Source organism: Lepidochelys kempii, chromosome 21, assembly GCF_965140285.1.
Source record: "Lepidochelys kempii isolate rLepKem1 chromosome 21, rLepKem1.hap1, whole genome shotgun sequence".
Classification (NCBI taxonomy): domain Eukaryota; kingdom Metazoa; phylum Chordata; order Testudines; family Cheloniidae; genus Lepidochelys; species Lepidochelys kempii.
In genome coordinates this window covers 1067199-1083113 of record NC_136400.1, presented here as the reverse complement: position 1 = coordinate 1083113, position 15915 = coordinate 1067199, and the positions used below count along the sequence as shown (strand labels likewise).

Below are 15915 nucleotides of genomic sequence, written 5' to 3'. Positions count from 1 at the left end.
ACTACAGGACAGGCCTAACAAAGAAAGTAACAGAACGCCACTAGCCGTCACCTTCAGCCCCCAACTAAAACCCCTCCAACGCATTATTAAGGATCTACAACCTATCCTGAAGGATGACCCAACACTCTCACAAATCTTGGGAGACAGGCCAGTCCTTGCCTACAGACAGCCCCCCAACCTGAAGCAAATACTCACCAACAACCACATACCACGCAACAGAACCACTAACCCAGGAACCTATCCTTGCAACAAAGCCCATTGCCAACTGTGTTCACATCTATTCAGGGGACACCATCACAGGGCCTAATAACATCAGCCACACTATCAGAGGCTCGTTCACCTGCACATCCACCAATGTGATATATGCCATCATGTGCCAGCAATGCCCCTCTGCCATGTACATTGGTCAAACTGGACAGTCTCTATGTAAAAGAATAAATGGACACAAATCAGATGTCAAGAATTATAACATTCATAAACCAGTCGGAGAACACTTCAATCTCTCTGGTCACGCGATTACAGACATGAAAGTTGCGATATTACAACAAAAAAACTTCAAAACCAGACTCCAGCGAGAGACTGTTGAATTGGAATTCATTTGCAAATTGGATATAATTAACTTAGGCTTAAATAGAGACTGGGAGTGGCTAAATCATTATGCAAGGTAGCCTATTTCCCCTTGTTTTTTCCTACCTCCTCCCCCCCCCCGACGTTCTGGTTAAACTTGGATTTATGCTGGAAATGGCCCACCTTGATTATCATACACATTGTAAGGAGAAAAGGAGTACTTGTGGCACCTTAGAGACTAACCAATTTATTTGAGCATGAGCTTTCGTGAGCTACAGCTCACTTCATCGGATGCACTCATCACTCTGAAACCTGTCATTGTAAGGAGAGTGGTCAGTTTGGATGAGCTATTACCAGCAGGAGAGTGAGTCTGGGGGTGGGGGGGGGAGTGAGAAAACCTGGATTTGTGCTGGAAATGGCCCACCTTGATTATCATGCACATTGTAGGGAGAGTGGTCACTTTAGATAAGTTTCAGAGTAACAGCCGTGTTAGTCTGTATTCGCAAAAAGAAAAGGAGTACTTGTGGCACCTTAGAGACTAACCAATTTATTAGAGCATAAGCTTTCGTGAGCTACAGCTCACTTCATCAGATGCATATCGTGGAAACTGCAGCAGACTTTATATATACACAGAGAATATGAACCAATACCTCCTCCCACCCCACTGTCCTGCTGGTAATAGCTTATCTAAAGTGATCATCAGGTGGGCCATTTCCAGCACAAATCCAGGTTTTCTCACCCTCCACCCCCACACACAAATTCACTCTCCTGCTGGTGATAGCCCATCCAAAGTGACAACTCTTTACACAATGTGCATGACAATCAAGTTGGGCTATTTCCTGCACAAATCCAGGTTTTCTCACATCCCCCCCACCCCCATACACACACAAACTCACTCTCCTGCTGGTAATAGCTCATCCAAACTGACCACTCTTCAAGTTTAAAGTTGTAAGGAGAGTGATCACTTTAGATAAGCTATTACCAGCAGAAAGAAAAGGAGTACTTGTGGCACTTTAGAGACTAACCAATTTATTTGAGCATGAGCTTTCGTGAGCTACAGCTCAGCTAAGGTGCCACAAGTACTCCTTTTCTTTTTGCGAATACAGACTAACACGGCTGTTACTCTGAAACCTATTACCAGCAGGAGAGTGGGGTGGGAGGAGGTATTGTTTCATGGTCTCTGTGTATATAATGTCTTCTGCAGTTTCCACGGTATGCATCCGATGAAGTGAGCTGTAGCTCACGAAAGCTTATGCTCAAATAAATTGGTTAGTCTCTAAGGTGCCACAAGTACTCCTTTTCTTTTTGCGAACATACCTTGCAATCATTCAGTCCTTAAACTGCAGTGCTTCCCCATGAGGCAGGGACACATTTAACATATGGATAAACTGAGGTAAAAGAGTAGCTAATTGGTTTACACAGGGTCACGCCCTGCCTCAGTGCCACGGTTGGGACCAGAGCCCAGAGTCCCGGCTCCCAGCCAGCTGCTCTAACCATTACACCAGATTCCCTCTCAGAGCCAGACGTAAAACCCAGGAGTCTCAGCTCTCTGTTCCCTGCTCTAACCACCAGACAATGTTTTTCCCACGTGAACACCCTCCTGCCAGCCTCTAAGACACTAGCCAGTTCATAGTACCTATTTCCCATTTTATTCCACTGGGTCTCCGTCCAGTATTGGATCCATTTTATAATTCTCATCCCACCTTGGACTCACGCTCTCGATATCCCACTTGTCTCTCAGACCCCTTCTGACCAACCACATCCATTCGAATTGTCTGCCACGGCTTGCTGGTGACCCTGCCTTCCAGTAGACAGCCCTGCTGCCAGAATGCCCCAGGCCTCTGGGCCTTGCTCCCCCAGGACATTAGGAGTGAGTCAGTAACACAATTCAGCCCTGAGGGGCAGCCTAATTTTGCAGACCAGCTGACTCCTGTCAGACTCTGAAGGAAACTCATTGTTTGCAGGCAGCCAGAGGAGCTCATTTTCATGCCACAGAAAAACAATAACATGTTGTGAAGCTGACAATGAGGACTCTGAATCCTGCACTGGCCCCTGGGAGAGGTAGGATGGCTGTGACCTAACTAGGTCTTTTCCCTCTGACGGACAGTTCAGTTAAATGAACTGAGAGCCTGCCACTGCAGATTCCTGCTTCTCAAGACCCCACTGACTCCCCCACCACCACTCTCTCACACACTGGTTTTGCCCAGTCTCTCAGATGTCACACAATGCTGCAGAATCTCTAAGCAGCGGCCCAGAAAATGGGGACTTTGGGCTCCCCCACAGCTCCATGGCATTTGTCTTTGGCCACTGCTTGCCCTGCTAACCTGCCCTTCCAGTTTTGGGGGGAGGGGGTAAGGGTGTGTGTGTGTGTGACGATGTGACGCAGCAGGGGGAGTGTTGACTTGGGAATGTGCCCTGGGGATGGGAGACCTGAGAGCCTGTAACCTGAGCCAAGAGGGGGAGGGGGAGGTAACACCTCTGCCCGGGAATGTGGATGGAGGCTGCAGCAGGGAACCTGCTGGGTGGGTTTAGTTTCAGTTTGGGGCTGGGTGGAGGAACACAGGGAACCCCAGGGCTGGGGTCTAAGCTCCCTGCTCCCCCAGAAGGACTTGACTGAGGGGTCCTGGGTGCACCCACAAGCTCTGTTGTGGACTGTGTTCCTGTTGTCCAACAAACCTTCTGTTTTACTGGCTGGCTGAGAGTCTCAGTGGATCCCAGGAAGAGGGGTGCAGGGCCTGGACTCCCACACACTCCGTGACAGTGTGTGAGCCAGCATTGGATTTCACTTTGTGCTTTGGACTCTAACTATACTGATTCCTCTGCTCTTCTCCCCCAAGGGCTTCTCCTCATTTTACAGAAGGAATTTTCTGTCTCCAGGCAATAAAGCCAGTGGTACCTCCAGAGTGTGGGCCACCAGGCAAAAAGACCCCAAGTCTGCAGCCACCAACGTCATAGACTGGGGAATTCCAAACACATTGGTCAGATTACTAGCTGGATTCCATTCTTCTCTCAGGCCAGACCTGCTGCCTCCCGGCACCGGACAGGAGAGATTCCCTAAAGGAAGGAGTTGGGGTTTCTTTTGGAGAGAGCTCACTGTGATTCTCAGTCATTTACCAACTCCCGTCTGAGTACCAGAGCTCTGGCCCTTGGAAAATGCTGACAGAGAAGTAGAGTTGTTATTATTATTTGTGTTACTGTGGTGTCCTGGAGCCCAGCCATAGAGTAGGCCCCGGCTGTGCTCAGCGCCGTACAAACACTGAACAAAACAATCTAAGTATCAAACAAGCCACAGACTGATGGGGGAGCACAAGGGATCAAGGACACAGTATTAGTCAGCACGACGGGCAGTGGTATCAGTGCATCACTCCAAAGAGAGTTTTAAGGAGTGCTTTGAAGAAATTCCTTAGTTTTGCAGGTCTTTATGGGAGCCCCTCCCCAGCGTGGGGGAAAGCATGGGAGAAAGCAGAAAGGTGCTTACTTGGATGTTATTGAACAGGCGGGTGATGGAGGCTGCCAGCATGGGCTGGTAGGAGGCGGGAGCCAAGGTCTACAAATTGGTTAATCTCTAAGATGCCTTTTCTTTTTGCGAATACAGACTAACACGGCTGTTATTCTGAAAAAGGTCTAGAGAGTGAATTAAAGATCAGTAGGGTGGGAATAGGCAGTGAAAAGCCTCGCAAGGGAAGACAGCAGCGATGTGATGGAGAAGGAGGAACCAGTGGAGGGATAACAAGAGAGGGGTGATGTGGCCAAAGTGACAGGCTAGGAAAATGGCCTTTGCAGCAGCATTCTGACAGTTAGGAAAGGTGTCAGAGCACATTTGTCAAGGCCAGAGAAGAGGATGTTGCAGTACTCAAGATGCAAGATGATGGACAAGAGTTATGGCTGGGAGGGTGGATAGGAAAGGCTGTGTCTATGCAGGAAGAATTGGCAAGATTTAGACATAACCTGGAAGTGAGGATCCAGAGAGGTCTGGGTTGAAGGTGATGCCCAGGTTACGGGCCTTAACCCTTAACGCCAGGCAGGATGGTGGTATTGTCCACAGTGACTGAGAGACAGACAGATACAACAGCCAGGGTTTTACAACCTGAGTCTGTGCCACTATGGGGCAGTCCCTGCAGGATGCTGCGGAGCTCCTGAAAGATGCTGAACTGTAGGTGCACAGCACCACGCAGGATCAGGCCCACTATTGGTTCATTGTTGCAGATACAGCATCATGCGATGCGTCTAGGTTGCAAAAAAAGGATGTAGTAATAAACAAATAAATCAATAAACACTTATTGTCAGCACAGAATCTACCTCTCAGTCTAAGAGCAGCTTGCTCAACTGCTGAGAGCAATGGGAGGGCAAGGGACCCTTCCTGCCCACAGACCAGTTCCGGAGCACTGCTCAGACTGCATTGTGGCAGGACCAATTCTGCATACACCAACCCCCCAGGAGGGGCTCATTAGCTGCCTCGGGGCAGGTACGCAATCTACATTCAGCAGCCGGTATTCCAACCAACCAGGGTCCCCAGGCTGCTGTGGGAGCTGCTGCAGCAAATGCATTAGACACCAGCGCACAGCTGCTTTTACTGGCAAGAAAGCAGAGGACAGAGCCATCCGGGCTGGCTGGGGTGAGGGTGGGTGGCATTGGCTTGGTACAAGCAAGTCTTTTCCAGCTCTGGATGCGACACTGTGAAAGCTCCTTTGCAAACAGAGGGTGTAACTCACAGAGGGGGATTTCGATTTAATGTAACAGCACCCAAAACTGCCTGCTCTTGACACAAGCCAACACGCCCCAAATATGTCATGGGATCAGGCTACACAATGGAGCCACAGCATCACAAACTACATGCGCCCCCATCCCCAGCAGTGGGAGGCCGGGGGGGCTCACAGCATGCCCTCTAGGTAAAAAACCTGGGGCCCAGTCCCAGCTGCATTTCTCCAACTAATGCCAGCAGAGCTGTGTCACTCCCAGGGGTGAATGGCATGAAAGCAGTGTAAAGCTGGAGGGACACAGTGGGGAGGCTGGCCGGCCCCTGGGCTCTGTCACACGAAGTAGGGAAAGGCACGTAAAGGCCAGGCAAACCAGGGGGGCATGTCCCCGGCAGACAAACCCTTACAGAGCAGTTCCCGGAGGAAGCTTGGGGGATGGGGGGAGAAGGCAAGTGCCACCTTGGGTGAAATGTACCCCCAGTCCCACACGCTCATGCCTGGCTGCAGTTCAGCTGGCCTCTGACAAGCTTTGTCCAGAGCTACGTGGCATGCCCTGGCACATCTGCTCTGGACAAAGATGGGATTTGAACATGCAGCCAGTGGCATGTCACACTTCACGCCAGCCATGTCACAGGGAATCTGACTAGAAGCACGTTGGAGCTGCAGATGGGAGCAGCTTTGGTGTGAGATATTGTATTGACACAGGCACCCACAGAACAGCCTCCAAACCTGCCTCACCCCAGGGCGCATCCTGCTTGTCTGCATGGCCCCCTCCAGAAGGGCACTTCAGGGAGCGATGTCACAGTGCGAGTGAGTGCCGATTGGTCAGTGATCACATCACTCTGAGACACCTGCCCAAAGGAAGGCGGGGCGTTGTACTTCTACAATATAAGGCACACCAGCCTGCAGCAAAGCGACCCTGGAACCCTCTCTTTCTCTCGGCTGGACAATCCATTTTGCTGAAGCACGAGGGAAGCGGGCTAGGAATGAGACCCTCTTCCCCATGGAAAGCTGCACTCCCTGGCAAGCATGAGGAAGCTTTATCTTACAGCCACTCGCATAATGAGAAATGCACCCCGGGCTTAGCTCTCCTCCTGCCCTCTCACTGGCACAGAGCTTCCAGCCAGCTCTGTAGAAGCACAACTCCTAGGCACGACAACAATACAAAACAAAGAATAATAATAAAGGGTGCTTCAGGCATCGGTATGACAGAGCCTGGAGAGGTGCTGTCTTAGCTGGCAGACCTGCTATAGCTTCCCAGATCCCCAGCTCAGCCAGCGTGACGATAGGCAGAAGTAAAACACCACCACACTGCATTTGCTGCTCTGTTTCTAGTAAACGTTGTCACTTCCAGTCGTGTGGAGAGGGCACAACTCTCAGCCCGTATGCTCTTCAGTACGGGGACTATCTCTCACTGGCCGTCTGTCCAGCACCTAGCACAACGGGCATCAATCCCGACTCCAGAGCCATACAAACAAACAACAATAGATATTCTGCACTTCTCTGAGACCTGTTCCCCCATATTTCAAAGTGTTCTGCTAACTTTAAGCCTCACACTGCCACAGTGAGATAGGTAACCCATCTATCCACCAGCTAAGGTGCCTATTACCGGGGTATCCAAGTGCTATGATAAAGATGAACTGATATTTTAGAGTTCACTTCTGCCAGCATTAAATGCGGCTGTCCCTGGGGTGAACCAAGATGAGCTGTTTAACAGCTCAGAGCACCACTGCACAACAGCTTCAGACTTGAAGGGAAGCAGGATTTCCAGAGCTGCAGGGGGGATTTGAGGCAGACAAAGCAAAGTGATGCTCTCCCCTGCTAAATTCCCATTCAGATCCCTGATTTTTCTAACTGACTTAATGATCTGTTTGCAGTATTAGCCAGCAGCAGCCTGCAGAATGCCTTTGCTGGGTAAACAACACTGCAGAATGGACTGGGAACATGCTGCAGCTGCATTAACCTGTGCACTTTGAATAGGGGAGAAATAGCTGATATATAACCCTAAGTGCATACAATGGAACAGCATCTGCTTTTATATACTGTAGCACCTTTCGCACACACCCCAAAGCACTTTAACAAAGGTTCCCTGCATAAAAACCTGCTCAGCTTATCCTCGATTATTCCAGCTCATGAACCGTTTGGCAAAGGTTTCTGCCTTCACAGGTTTAGGCACTGACCAGGGCAACCAGCAGCATTTGAACAGGGTTAGGATCGGCTGGCCATTTGCTGTGTAACTGCAGTTTTGCCCAGCACACACTGCTCTCCATTGGCTTATGAAAGCCCACCCCAGAATCCACTCTTTCCTACAGGTCGGGTGACAAGCAGGAGCAGCCATGCAGAACAGCCATGGCTCCTAGCCTTGGAGCGTTACTTCAGTTTTGCAGACCGCACTTAAACATCAGTGATGGGCACTTAGCAAATCAAAGACTGATAGATAAACGGATACAGAAACGGCAAACGCTGCTTGATTTATTCCTTGGTTAACAGATTGACCCAAACTATCAAACTCGGATAGAGAAATGGCTCCAGAGATGCTGTGATTAGAGAAGGAGTCAGTCTTGTCTCGGTGGCAACAGGTAACGCATAAGAAAAGTCCTGCAGCTGCTGCCTCCCCATTACTGCACCAACTGTTATATTTATCGTCTTTACCATACGACCTGCAGGCTTCTGCTTGGGGCTTGGATCTGATTCTTCACACAAGATTGTCTGGCTCAGTCTGTTCTGTGCTGGATTGATAAATGAGCCTATGTGGTGCAGAATAAGCAGAACTACCATTCCCCAAGTCAGAGATGGGCTAAATACCCAAATTCATTGGGCGTACACCAGAAAGGGGGCTGTGTGTTCCAAGTGTAACGTGTAAACAAGAGCATCTAGAACCCAGAAGTCCAACCGGGCGTCCAGTTAGCTCAGTATTCTCCCTCCAACAGCAGCCAGCACCACTAGTGGAATAGCCCATTATGCGGCAGCATGTCCCTAACCCCCGTCAGTTAGTGACTGGTTTATGCCTCGAATCAGGAAGGTTAATATCCCCTATAAACATTTGATCCTCTCTACTGGAACTAGATTTTCTCATTTATCCATATAAATGTCTAATCCATTTTTAATCTTCCCAAGCCCTTGGCTTCAGTGACACCTTGTAGTGCGGAGTGGAGGAGAATGTTAAACATTGTGTAAAAACATGCGTCCTTCCATCACTTTTAAATGTTATCTTTTCATTGGGTGTTCCTTGTTCTCGCACAATGAGAGAGAGTAAACAGAAGAGCCCAGTTTACCTGCTCTACACCATTCCTTCGTGTAAACACCACACTAATGGCCCCCCATTCATCTTCTTTCTGACTTGCACAGTCTCTTCCTTCAGCCTCTCCCCATTTAGCACTCTCCCTGCACACAGCATTTTCATTGGCCACCTCTGGACCCTTTCGCCTTGTGCTCCATCCTCATGCAGGAGAGGTGTCCAGATCTGAGCCCAATATCCCAGGTTATAAGTCTCTAATGCAAAATGTGTAGCAGGCAGGCTAAGACAGTTCAGAGAGGAACTAAGGCATACTACAAATAATAAACAGTAGCAGTTGGGAGAAGTTTCTTATCAGAGTGAAGGCCTGAGAGAAATTGCAGCTGCTTGTACTCAGCTCAGTATGCAAATATGCTCATTTGCTGGGCTGGAGAAGTTCTGCAGTCAGGCGTTCTGGAATTAGCCCTACCAGCTCAGCTAGGCACCAGTCAGCGTGCTGAATGCTCCGTAGGCATACACATAGCCCTGGCCTGCCCCACACAGGGACCAGCGAGCAGAGACAGTGGTAGCAGCTATTAGCATGCCCTCTGCTCAGCATGATCCTCTCCCATAGCCAGGTTCACATACATGATGTAGCTCCACTCTGAGCTAGGAACACTGCAGTCATAATCAGACAGAGTTTTTAACCCTCGAAAGGGTATAATGCTGAGAACGGTTAAAACGGGACAGGCCACTGCAAGGAAAAACTGCATGCAGTTCTCCCTGTGTGTGGACTAATGGGGTTTTAAATGGCTGATGGATAAAGACCAGTGCCACTGTAACATTAGTGACTAGAATTAACATACAGGTACGTAGCCCCAAACAGCAGTTGACTGACAGATAGACACACACACACACAATGGAGAGAGACTCCAGTGCAGCACGCCTGCCTTACTTAAAACACGCAGATAGGATCAGCGCAAACTCTGCTCCTATGCACATGGGGAACGTGCTGGCTGCCGTGGGAAGTGGAGCAGGAGCAGCTGAGTGGAAGATGGTGGCACCATCCTCCTGCAGGCTCTGCAGGGTCCCCCTCTACTATACACCCCCACCCCAGCATCTCCTACGGTTGAGAGCAAGATCCGAGAGCCCTAAGCCAGTGCACTGCACTGCCCTGGGGACACAGATGTGTTACCTTGCCTCAGGCCGAAGGACCCATTAGCTGCATGCTGCCCTGCTCCGGCAGGGGGGTACAGGCCCTCTCTTGGCAGAGACCAGTGCCAGTCCCCAGGGTCTGCAGCTCAACTTGAGAAAATTGGTGAGACTTCAGTAATTCCGCTTATGGCCAAAACCAGGGAAATGTAACCTTTTCCTAACAGACTCACTTCATCCCTTCAGTGCAGGTTTAGCCTAGGGCTTGTTTTAAACCAACAATCCCTAATACTATGCTTTACAAATACGCAGAAACTCCAATAATAGGGTGACCAGATAGCAAGTGTGAAAAATTGGGACAGAGGGTTGGGGGTAATAGAATCCTATATAAGAAAAAGTCCCAAATATAGGGACTGTCCCTATAAAATCAGGACATCTGGTCACCCTATCCAATAAGGAGCTGTGAAATAGAGACATCAGTTCCGACTGGCATGCTAACAGTGTAGTGCTGTGGGCAGTAGAAAGATGTAGACAGACGTGATGTCTGGCAGAGCTATTACACACAGCCTGCACAGGAGATGGGCTATGGCATGCGACTCTCCCACTGCCCTGTATGCTGGCGCCTTGCACAGGTTGTGCTGAACACAAAAGGCCCTGTTTAATAAGGCTACAATGACTGCCCTGCCAGCCTGTTCTGAGCACAGCACCAGGACCAGCCGGCAAGGCTGGCAGGATTTGAGATGCTCTGGGACAGAATGTGTTTATATAGCACCAAGCACAATGGGGGCTCAGGCACCACCACCATGTAAGTGTTAAATAATAACAATAGTGATGCTTTTAAATATGATTAAATTGTTTAAAAGAACAAGAAACAATGTAGCAAAATACTTACCCCTCCCGGGGATCACGCCATTGGACTGAATGAATCTGGCCCAAGAAGTCTGTGAGAACTGCCTAACACAATCTGTGCAGGCTGCGTACTGGTGATGGCAGAACGTTCTCTTTAAAGACGTTAAAAGACTCTCAGCAGCTGACAGATATTGCTGAATACGGATTCTGCACTTTGTGGGCAACTGGCCGCATTCCAAAAAAGGATAGTGCTCAAATACGGCATTATAACCTCAAAAGAGGTTGCCTGGTTGATCTCCTGAACTGTGGAGGTAGAGTGCAAGGATTCCTCTGCAATGAGACGTTTAATCTAGAAGCCCCTGGAATTGCCAGTTGACAGGCAGAGAGATCCAGGAAATTGACCTCACTTAAAGGGTGAAATACCCCTTTGCTGCTAGAGCTGCAGCACCCACACAGAGTGCATCTCGGAAATGCCCAGGTGTCCCTCTAGTGTTAGCCAGCTGGCAAGGACGAACTGGGGACAGATGTGAAACTACAACTGCGTTTGCTTTTGCTAGCAAACAGATACAGAAAAGTCTATTAAATGCCTCATTAGTTAAACAAATCGATTCAAGCCCTTCCTGTCCTCCTAAATAGAGATATGGACAAACACTTCAGACCACTCTGGTCACTAAAACCACTGCTGTGTTTACTATAAGTATCTAACTTGTCAGTACAACATGCGACTTTCACAGAAACTTTAACAGACAAAACTTCTCTGCAGCATGATTGTGCCTCTGTTATTTGCATTGGTAATATCCCCTCCCTCTCCAGTTCCATTCTAGCTGTCCTCACAGCTGCTAGCTCCAGAACTTCCAACTTGCAACAGGTTACTTGGAATTTCCAGACAGAACATGACAGTGGAACTACAGGATGGTGGGGAGTCAATGGCAACATATACACAGAGATGGAGATAAATTCTGGACAGAGACCCAGCCCCTCAGCTCCTAGCTAGGGGATTATCAGTGCTGCTAGCTACACAGCTGTGCCAACTTCAGTTGCTTTGGAGAAGTCACCTCCCATGCCAGTCTACCTTGGCTCTTGGTGTGCGGTAGCTGTCTTACCTACAGGAAGAGCTCAGCCCTGCAGGGCAGGGGTTACTGTACCTGGCTCCGAGATACTCAGGCTCTGGTCTGAAGGCAGGAGGAGGAACCCCCTGCAGGTGTCCAAATCCAGGCTGGGCAGGCTTTTCTTCCGGCACAGGTCAGTGACAATCCGAACTGCTTTCTGACACCGGCTGTCCTCCTTGGTGGCACTCATCTCCCAAACTGCATCCTTCACTCTCCCCCTAGCTGACTGTCTAGGAAAATCAAACTAGGGAAAGAATGTATTTATCTCCAGGAACACAACACCACCCACTCTACCCCCTGGTGCTCCTGAGCTGTGCCCGGCTGCACACTGCCCCTGAGACGTCAGGGATCTGAGCCCTTCTCAGAGTTAGGACTTGACTGCCGGAGGGCAGCTTCCTGCAATCCAGCCAGTGTCTGATTGCCTCTGAGATCAGATAGCGCTGTGCTGCCAAGGCGTGTGCCAGACAAGGAACCTCCTACCCAATTCAGTTTGATACCTTCCATGTTAAATTTTAAAGCTGCAGCCAGAGCATTTTTTTAACCTCTTACTTGCTGCACCTTCTCTCTCAGCATGTGAGGAGACATTTCCCCTGCCCAGGTGCAAAGCTCAAATCCAAGCCCAAGAGCTTCTGTGCAGAAAAATGAGCGTTGGAATCCTCCAACCAGGAACAGCTTGTCACCAGAAATAGTGGAAAGCCGGGAGTGTGCTGCACACTGCTTCCAATTGCAGAGAGCAATACACAGAAAGAAACAGGTTTTATTTACTGGCTTTTGCCAGTACTAATGTACCAGGCTATAGACAGCGACAGGGAGTGCAGCCATTGTTGTGTTGTGTAATTAGATGATTTTTTTAATGTATGATGGTGTCACTTTTGGATGCCTATTGCAATTTAACAGATAGGTCATGCCGCATGACAGAGCTGCTCTGTTTAATAGAAAACACATTTGTTAGGCATGAGCGAAGAAGAAGATCACATAAGGGGATAATTACAGTTATCCTCAGTGGAATCATTTCTTGCTGCTTCTGGAGAGGAGCAGTAGTGCAAATATAAACGAAGGTGCTGGAGAGAAAAGCAGAGTTACGCTGGCTGGTGCGCTAAGCCGCCATTTCACGGCACAATAGGAAGTGTGTCTGAACGCATGCCGCCCTACCCGTCCAGGCCGGTAATTACTTGCTGCAGCTCTCCGAGCGACACCACAATGTAAGCCCCAGCTCAGGGCTCCGCAAATGCCCATACAAAGCATCAGGCACCTCTGCAGCTGTGTTTCCTCACACAGACCAAACGAAAAGACACACTGCAGCCAACTATCAGGGGCTTCAACGCCCACTCCTGGGGGCACAGAATAAACTGGCACTGTTCTGCCAAATAGCACTGCAGATGGACCAATATGGGCTGCCTGGCATAGTTTAAAATTTAAACTGAAATAAACCTGGTTTAATCTGAAATAAGCGTGTCCACATTGGTTTGCTTCGGATTAACTAAATCACTTAAAAATCATGCCGTTAGTTAAAACAATGCAGCTTGTTGTGTAGCCAAGGCTTCAAGATCTTGTAACATGTGCAACAGCCCTGGATAATAATATTTTAAACTGGCCTTCATGCTCTCATCTCCCTGATCAGTAACGGTGATACTGACCAGAAGTTTAGGCTGCCCTGATGGTGAGATCTAGACCGTAGAACGGTCAGTCCCTTGAGCAGTAGTTCTGACTCTTTTCCATACAGTAACCTGGGAACCGCCCTCCCCACCCCACATCTAGCCAGGAGCCCCCACCCAGCAGTGAGGGGACGGCAGGGTGGTCACAATCCCCTGACCTTGTTTGTGACACTACTGGAGGTCATGACCCCAGGTTGAGGGGCCCCCCGACTCTGAGGGAAGCTCTGTCACTTGGAATATTTATTGTATTTTTTCACTGGGCTGAATATAACACTAGAAAACGGGCCAGGCCTGCTCTGACCCCTGGATGTGGCCATTTCCTTCTCTAACTTCTCTCACCTTCTGTCTCAGGGACATGGACGTCAAGTTCAGAGACAACTGCTACCAGAGCTATTTGCTGTGGGGCCCCAATAGAAAAAGGCAGGAAATGTCCAGTGGTCTGTGCCTTCCCAGGCCTAGAAAAATCCTTGTTTGTCACAGAAAAGGTGGTATTTGCAAACCTCTGGAAGAGGTTCCAAATATTTAGTTATGTATAAAAACAACCTATTACTTCCCAATTCAAGAGCCACTTTTGGGAGGGATGCCCAATTATTTCATACATCAGAAATGCCATCAGGGAGTTAAGGAGATACCCTGAGTGAAAGGACACATAAAAATCAGTCAGACAGCCACAGCGCATAACCAAGTCCATTAAAACGCACAATAAATCGCCGGAATGGCAGGTTAACGGCCCCCAAGGCAGGCCGTGTGGATTCTGTAACGGCAGCGACAAGCCCTCCAGACTGAGGTGCATGTGCCAACGAGTGGCACCAGCAACGCAGGCTCCGAGGTTCACATGTAACTGTGCACAGGACTGTCACAGGCGCCTTGTTCCTTGCTACACATCTGGAGCGTGCGACACTGCGGCGTACAACTCTAACTGTGCGAGAGTTGCCGTTTCACCATGGCAACGTGATGCAATGTTCCAGCTGTCCTGCCTGTGCACAGGCTGCCATGCGAGTGCGGTATGGAGCTCCGCAGCTAGTGTACCGCATGGAGCAAGATACCATGCACTTCGCAGGTCAAAATTCCAGTTGCTATGACATGATTGAATCTGTTTATTGAGAGGCAGTGTCCTGTGGCTAGCCACACACAGATACTTCTAATTAGTTCCCCCACCCTGGCCAGCTCAGCCACGAATACGCGCAGCATCAGAGACATTTCAGGAATAGTTTGCCACGCACAAGGGCAAGACAGAACGTTATCAGTGCCAGCAACCTGCTAGGGTCTCGTATGGAGCGCACAGGACTCTGCAAACCATGCAGGGAGCCCAAACTTGGCAGCACTGGAAGCCACATTGGCAATTTGTGCAATTTGCATTAAAGTTTACATAACAGCCTCACTAAACCCCATCTTTATTTGCCTGTTGAAAATTGCAAATCATCCACAGAACTCGTCCACGTAACCAAGCCGCCGCCTGTGCCCGCCGCCCAAGCACCTCTCCCCATTGTTTGCATCTCGGCGTTAGTTAGACTGTACGCTCTTTAGAGCGGGACCTCTCATTTTGTTAGGCGAGGTGTACATCCCTAAGCACAGGGGGGCTTGACCCTGATTAGGGGCTTTAGGCTCCCCCACAGTACCAGGACATTAATAATAAAGTTCTCTCCCAGCAGGGCTGCCCACTGGGCACGGGATGCTCTCAACTCTGCATTGGGAGTGGCGGGGTGTTGCTGCCTCCCACAGTAAGGGCATATTCCTGTGCTTACACTAGTGTAAGTGAAGAGGGTCAAGAAAGTGAAACCAAATACACTGTGTCAGGAAAGATTCAGAACAACTGCAACCCGCTTTCTCTTCTCCCGGTCTGTGACTGAGAAAAATGCAGGGTGGGACAGGAGCTCAGAAGGAGGTTCTCCATTGCAACCAGTCAGGGGCTCGCTGGCCTTCAAAGTCTCCACAAGACACACACTCACACCCCAGGGGGATGTATGCAAGTCTGTGGCTCAGAGCTGTCTCCCCTCAATGCACAGCAGCTATGCCTCCAGGGTGTGCTGGGCTCAGCCCTCCTGGTTTTAAAAGACACAAGCTTTGTTTTCTTTATTGGGTGTGCCATCAGCTGGGCAGCAGTGGACAGGGTGTAGATGTGTGACCATAGAGCTGGCTGTAAAAGAAGGAAACAAGAGAGGGTATATTCTGGTTATAACCAAACTGCGCTCAGTACTTGATCCCTCTCCATTAGTGCCTCTCGTCTCTCTCTTCTGAGTCAACAGCTTTTATATACTTGATCTCTTTCCATGAGTGGGCTGGCACCCTCTACTCTCAGTGCTCCAGAGCACATGGGTCTATGGCCTTTGCATCAGTTATTAGTGCTAGCAACTCCAGAATCAGGAGCAGCATGCAAACAAGCAATTAGGACAGGGATTGGGGAACATTCTCCTAGGCTTCCAGGAGAACCACACACTCTCCAAGCTGATTAGATCTACACACACAATATCCTGGAGCTGCACGGCAGTGATGGAACATGTGCAACTGTTGGCCTTGTCAGCAATAATCCAGATCTATGGGTTTTAGGCCTAGGCCTAGATTCTGCTCTGCAGGTGGAGGTTTAAGCCATTTTAAACAAGAGCTGCAGGATCCAGCCTTAAGTTACATCTTCTGCAATTCATTAACTCCTGTGCAACTGAGGAGGAAGAGAG

General features: G+C 49.4%; 1 protein-coding gene across 5 annotated transcripts in view; it reads right to left on the bottom strand.

Annotated features, from left to right (window-relative positions):
- The window catches only part of SYT6 (synaptotagmin 6), a 94870-nt gene extending 82622 nt beyond the window's left edge, over positions 1–12248 (bottom strand). For 2 of the 5 annotated variants that reach the window (XM_073320221.2, XM_073320220.2), the window contains exon 1: positions 11625–12248. In XM_073320221.2, the coding sequence (XP_073176322.1) occupies positions 11625–11778 (154 nt within the window). In that variant the 5' untranslated portion in view covers positions 11779–12248. Of the gene's footprint in view, positions 1–10522; positions 10591–11624 lie in introns of those variants that run through there. The other 3 variants (XM_073320216.2, XM_073320217.2, XM_073320218.2) reach the window with 3 other exon arrangements.
- Positions 12249–15915: the final 3667 nt, after the last annotated feature.